General features: G+C 52.3%; 2 protein-coding genes across 2 annotated transcripts; one reads left to right on the top strand and one right to left on the bottom strand.

The window, feature by feature from the left end:
* Positions 1–1,819: 1,819 nt before the first annotated feature.
* On the top strand, positions 1,820–4,157 carry M430DRAFT_96790 (hypothetical protein; the record flags this gene model as incomplete). Its single annotated transcript, XM_024869989.1, has 3 exons — positions 1,820–3,740; positions 3,787–3,925; positions 3,977–4,157. The coding sequence occupies 3 exons, from the start codon at positions 1,820–1,822 to the stop codon at positions 4,155–4,157; spliced, it is 2,241 nt and encodes a 746-aa protein (XP_024723041.1).
* Positions 4,158–4,861: 704 nt separating this feature from the next.
* M430DRAFT_16933 (hypothetical protein) lies at positions 4,862–6,643 on the bottom strand (the record flags this gene model as incomplete). Its single annotated transcript, XM_024863556.1, has 2 exons — positions 4,862–6,062; positions 6,126–6,643. The coding sequence occupies 2 exons, from the start codon at positions 6,641–6,643 to the stop codon at positions 4,862–4,864; spliced, it is 1,719 nt and encodes a 572-aa protein (XP_024723040.1).
* Positions 6,644–6,711: the final 68 nt, after the last annotated feature.

Genomic DNA, 6,711 nt, shown 5'->3' with positions numbered 1-6,711 from the left:
GGGGGGGGGCCGGTAATTGTAGGGCGTCCAATGGAAATACCTCCGCTCTGTTGAAGCTACGGTTGAAGCTGAAAGCCGGAATTGATCTGAGGCTTCGGATTGGTCCGCACATTTGATATCCTCTGCCTTCCTACGTTCCTGGCTGCAGTAGGTACGCGCTCATTGCCACAGTACCTCTGTCCGCAGTACAATAGAAGTTGCTGTGTTACAGACAGCAACGGCCTGCAGTCTGAGGAGTTGTTGGGTATCGCGTGCTGACCACTGAGGACTGGCAGGGCAATAATCATCGGCTGAAAAGAATGTTCCTACTCCGTACGGGGATAGACACATACCGAGACCCCGATTTCTGCGGGACATGGTTGGAGTTGGGGATTTGGCAGGCCCGTGTTGACGAAGTCCTGGACCTAAGTCCTAAGTCCTAAGTTTAGGTATGTTTGATAACGTCGGAGGGGTCGGATAGTCATACAATACGAAGGCTAGAACCATCTACCTACCCACCTGGATGTCTTCGAGGGGGCTTGAGGCTCGTGACACTCGGCGCAGCGGTCAAGTATCAGACCAGGCACCTTGGGTAAGGTAAGGTATCGTATAGGACCTACCTACCTAGGTACCTTATGTAATGATTAATGCTCACAAAGAGTCGCTCTGCAATTGCCAGGCTACCTACCGTACCTTGGGTAGTGATGACTGCCAATATCTTTCCTCATACCTAAGTACACTTTTATACATCATAGTACCATGGCAGATACACCTTACCCAAGGGTCCTGTCCGGAGTACGAAGTCGCTCCCCTCGAACACGCATCTCGTGACCATGGATCCCCAGTTTTCACCTCGGGTGGCGGCCCAAAGAAGTCTAGCGGCCAGCTCCTAATTGATGCAGGGCCCAAGAGAGTGCGCGAGCGGGAAGCTGTGATATTTTAAGATCTTTATTTATATTTACATTATTTACATCTGCATTTGCATCTCCACGGTTTATGCCTCATGCTTTATGCTTTGTGATCGACAGAATCGCCAGGGGCCTTCTACTCATGTCCCCTTGATACCTTAATCATACGTAATCTAAAGTAGAAGATACGGTGTAATTAAACCCTTCTCACTTTTATTACTGTATATGTGCCGCGGCGTGTCCTGACCAATGAGAAGCGTCGGCTGGCCTGTCAGGAATCGCTCCCGCTCCTGTTCCTGACCTTGTTCCTGTCGCAAAGAACTCAGGAGACGGGACCTTTGACCATCACCTCTTCTCGTCGAATCTCCTGGACACCTCCAGTGCACATACACACGACGCTCTCAACGCAACATCGACATCTCCCATCCCCCCTCCTCTCTCTCCCATCTACGACTGTCTCTCCTATCCGGAATCAATCCTCCATCCGCAATTGCGCCCCTTTGCCACGGTTGTCGCCAAGTACACCCTCCTGTGCAGCAACTCCGCCCTCCCATCAACCCCCATCCGCAGGCCTCCTGATCAATGATCTTTAGTCGATAATCACTCCTTCATCGCACTCCTTCTTCCTGTTGAGCCATTGTTCCATCGAACATACGAGTAGTCTGGGCTCCCCGCAGACACCAGCTTAACAACTCGCAACCTAGACGCTCCGCAGCAGCCACAACGTCTGAGCGAACCTATCGCAGTCAGTCCATAACGACAGGAAACTATATTGCCGTCGACGCAGCAAATCTTCCCGATTCCCTCGAATCACACATCCATACGCCCTACTACCCCCCACCAAGACCCGGGACCGATATCGACAAGAGCCACTACTGTGAGAGCAGGAAGCATAGGTCCTCGGATCAAAGGGCGGCTGGCTGTCCCCCAAGATGGCAACCAGGCCTTCCTACATCGATCTTCGATCACAGTCTCATGGCCCTCTTGGAAATGGCTTATCTTCATCGGCTCTACCCTCCCCACGGAGCTTGCCATCACCCCGTCTCCATGTCGCTGGGGAAGTTCCTCCTGAGCTTTCACCGCTCGATGCCTTCGCAGCGCAGAGTCGACTGCTGGCTAAACAACTGGACGAGACTACGAGCTCAGGGAGGCGCCTAAGTCGATTACCCCCTCTCATGATCGAGAATACTTTCCTTCAGAATCGCCCCGGATACTTTCGCTCAGCGTCCTCAGAAGATGCTGCTCATACTCCGTCACCCAAGAGCCCTGGAGGTTTGAAGACAGAGGTAGAGAACCCGGCATCGCGACCCGTTTCTATCTATCCTCAGGTAAGTGGGTCGCCACCACCCGTGCCTCCGGTACCCCCTCCTCGATTTGATGCGCACGACGAAGAGCAATTTCGCGGGAGACCCACAAGCACCACCGCAGGGCCTACATACTTTGGCGCAAGGAGGGAACAATCGCCTATGGCACTGGATAGAGAGAATAGGTCTCCCAGGGCGGGTCACTCTCCCTCTGGCCTACGACCTCGGCCTAGTGTGGACTCGATCCGTCAACGTAGGGGACAAACGCCACTCAGATCCCAAGATGCCTCCTTGGCCACAGGAGGGTATGATTCTAGAGCACTGGCTCCTCCCCGGTCTCCTTTTCCGCAGAGAACACCTAGTCCCAGATCGATATCAGAGAGTTCAGATGATGACCTTGCCAGCCGCGTTCAAACCTTGTCACCGCGTCGCAAACTCTCTGGCAGTAGCGGCATGTCCACATCACCTACCCGCTTTTCACCTGGGCTGCACTCTATTGCGAGGTCACCATCTATAAGCTCAGAGATATCTGTTGGTGGTACACGTCTGCCGAGACCCACCTTCAACTTCTCTAGGCCGCTGAGCAGGGTGAGTACGAGCGGGCCGCCAGTTGAGATTCCCTCCCGACAGGCATCGTCAGATAGTCAGCCTTCATTCGTCTTGGCAGATGATACAGCAAACACACCCGTCAGCATGCATAGTGAAAGTTTCCCTGATACTAATAGCGAGACTGGTAATGCTGCGCCTTCATATGTCTATTCAACGTATTCGTTGCCACGAGGAAAAACGCTGCAAAGAAACTCTTTGATTTTCCAGGAGAGCCTCCCTCAAGCACAGTTCTCTTGGGAACAGCCAGTTCCGTTCAGCAATGTTCATCCTCTCCCGGGCGATGCTCCGCCTTCGCCACCCTCACGGCCTTCTACCTCGTCGAAAGCAGAAAGCAGCCATCCCTCACTAGATACTAATAGACCTTCCTTCGACCCAGGTCAAGCACCATCTGAACCTGCAAGACTATCGTACGAAATAGGCAGAGAGTCTACAGAACACCAACGCAAATCAGTGTACCAACCCTCTAAAGAACGCCCCACGTCCGCATCTGCAGCCTCATCGAGCACAATCAAGGCCCCATCACAGCATGCATTCGTATCCCCCGCAGAATGCTCTGCTGAAGAGCACGTCTCCAAAGCTATCGAGTATCATGAGGCAGGAGCCTTGACCAAATCCACCTACCACCTGCGTCTTGCAGCGCGGCAAAACCATCCAACAGGAATGCTCCTCTACGCTCTGGCGTGTCGACATGGATGGGGTATGCGTCCTAACCAACGAGAAGGCGTGGAATGGCTCCGAAGAGCTGCCGACGCAGTCAGTCTGGAGATGGCCGATGATGAGGATATACTCAAGCATGGAAAGACGGTCGATCCCTTGGAGCTGAAGACGAGGAAAGCGCAATTTGCATTGAGTATCTATGAACTTGGTGTCAGCCACATGAACGGGTGGGGTATTGAGCAAGACAAGGCGCTTGCATTAAGATGTTTTGAGATTGCTGGATGTGAGTTGACCCATAATGATATCTGGATGTCTGCTGATGAATTTAGCTTGGGGAGACGCAGATGCCCTAGCGGAGGCAGGCTTCTGCTACGCTCAAGGAATAGGGTGTAAGAAAGATCTGAAGAAGAGCGCCAAATTCTATAGGGAGGCAGAAGCCAAAGGAATAAGCATGATTGGCAATTCTTGGTTAGTCGCAACCCAACATCCGCCCCCCCTTTTCTAACGTAAAAATATCAGGATCTACAAGCCCAAATACAACGACGATGGAGAGAAAGACACGAGTAAGAAATCGGCCGAACGAGGAAGAACGTCGGGAGAAAGAGATTCCAGGTCGAGAAATAAATCAAGAACGAGGACCATGTTCGGCAGGATCAAATCCCATCCAAAAGAAGGGACCGAACCTCTTCCTGATCGGTGATGAACTGTAGCAGTTTTCTGCAATGTTCTTGGGATAGGGCGTTCTTCTGAATGACGACCCCAGTGTCTAATGAATGGGTGGTCTGGACTGTTTGTGTCTGGCATTGGGTTTTTCGGAGTTACAAACTGTGTTTGGGAAATCAATCATTGGCGAGATGGGTGGATTGCGATGGCATCTTAACGACTCATTACCCCTTCTGCGCAAGCTCTGCGAGCATTTGTTAAAGTTAAAAAGTTACTGTTGTGCATAGGCAGCTGCGAATACCACGATGTTTACATTCTGGGGTCTCCTTTTTGACCTTAAGGATCCAACGCTAAGAACTTGAGCAATATGCATGCATACATCTCTTTCTCATCTCATCTCTTAAATTCTGATCAGGTATCACCACAGTAAGGTAGGGAGCGAGCTTCTTATTGTTTTATTGATATTTATTCACGCAGTTCGTGAAATGCATTATATATTATATACATATATACATATATACACCATTCATCACCGTACCTATCCATCATGCTATGCTATGCTATGCAAATCCCATACCATACCATACCATACCAAATATCCTCCGTATATCCAACCCCTCCCCCACAATCCCCCTTTTTTCTTCCCTTTCTCTCCCAACCCAACCCCGGTGACCCCAGCCCCGGGGAGCGGGGATGGTGGGGAACTCAAAATTCAAATTATTATTCGTCTCTCAAACTCTCTCAAACAGCCATGGTCCACGCCTCCTCCTCACCGAGCTCCAACTCCCAATCCCGATCCCAATGGCGTCGAAAGCCAGCCTCCCAATCGCGAAACCCGCGTTCCATCTCCGCTGTGCACGTATCACGCACACTATCCACGATACTTACGATGTTGTTCGTGGTGTTGTCTCGAATCAGCGGTATTGGAGTATTAGTGACATCGGCGAGGGGTTTGGTAAAGGATGATGAAGATGAAGATGGAGAGTGGTGCTGGTGGTGATACGTCTCGATGTAATCGTAGTCGTCGTCGTCATCTTCGTCGTTGGAGCTGGAGCTGGAACTTGTGGTGTCGGAGAGGCAGGGCGGGGTCGGGGAGGAGGGAAGTTGGAATGGGGTTGGGTTTGGGATTGGGTTTGGGATTGTGGGTGCTGGGGGGATGGAGATTGAGGGAGGGCTGGGGAGAGTGGAGGAGGTCCCGAGGTCGCGCTTGATGGCTTCGAGTCTGTCGCGGAATAGATGCACACTATCTCTGCGTCCTTGCATCCAAGACGGCGGTCTCCAATCGTCATCCTCCTCCTCCTCCTCCTCTTCTTCTTCCTCGTCGCCGAATAAGAACAGCTGCCCGGGAGGAGGAGTGATGGCTGGGGTTTGGATTCCCCGCGAGATGCTTAATCGAGGAGCCTCGGGTTCCGGGCTCTTCAGGGGTGCGTGTGGTAGTTTCTGGATCGTTTTGTTGGAGGGGGAGGAGGAGCCTGATGGGGAAGTTGAAGTTGGAGTTGGAGATGGGAGGGAGGACGATCTGAAAGTCCGTTGTGATGTGAGGGTGGTGAAGGGGTCTTCGGGAGGGTGAGTGAGCGCTATGCATTGCTCGACGAGCTCGTGGAAGCGGACGATCTTCCAGGAGTTCAGACTGCGGTTTAGGTTCGTGGATGACGAGCAGGGGGAGGTACTCGCGCGTGTGAGTCCGGGGGTGGAAAAGAGGGATGATGAGGAGTCGTCGTTCAGAACAGTGGGCTTCAGGATTGGAGCAGAGGATATTGATCTCCGCAGCATCAGCTCGCTGAGAGTGCGTTTCTTTAAGATGGGCTTCATGGGGAAGTGGGGAGAATCGGGAGGAGCGGAGTTCCTGCGAGGCTCGGCATCTGATGGGTGGCTTCGGTCCCAGGTGCAGAAACCGGGTTGAAGAGGGCCGTACAGCCATGTCACGTCGTGGTCTTTTAACCTGTGATCATCTAGTCAGCGGGAATTCAAGCCAGAAACCCAGAGAGACACGAGAACTACTTACCATCTGACGGTTTCCGGAGAGGTGGTCTTCAGATTTCTCCGTTTCTTTTCCCATGCTCTCCAGGATGCGTTCTCTAACCGCGCGCTGTTGCTGTATATTTTCCTTCTCGATACTATGTGTTTCCAGGACGCCCAGAGCTCCTCCTCTTTCCAGTCATGTGAGAGATAATCGACATGTCTCGATGGTTGGACGCGCACGGCTGTGTCGTCCTCAGGACGCTCGATCTGAAGGCCGTGGGGTATCCGCACCGCGGATGAAGGGAGTTCAGGGGAAGACTCTGGTTCTGCGCTTGGGATTCCAGCATCATTCTCCGGCGTGGAATGGCTCTCGTAGTCGTCGTATGAGGGGAAGTAGATCTCGTCGTCCTCGAACAGAGGCGGTGGAGTGAGGGGTGTTAATGAGAGGCTTGTTGACCGGGAGCTTAGTCCTGGACTCCACAGGCTCTCGTTTTCACTCAGCTCATAGTCCTCATAGTCCTCTTCGTACTCCCCGTACAGATCTTCCCTTGGGTTATACATTGGGGAATCACTGGTTTGCCTGATCGGCCGTGATATAAAATCTGTTCAGATTCTTCCTTGGGATGGCT

The sequence above is a fragment of the Amorphotheca resinae genome (assembly GCF_003019875.1).
Source record: "Amorphotheca resinae ATCC 22711 unplaced genomic scaffold M430scaffold_3, whole genome shotgun sequence".
Lineage (NCBI taxonomy): Eukaryota > Fungi > Ascomycota > Leotiomycetes > Helotiales > Amorphothecaceae > Amorphotheca > Amorphotheca resinae.
This window is presented reverse-complemented; position numbering and strand designations above follow the sequence as displayed.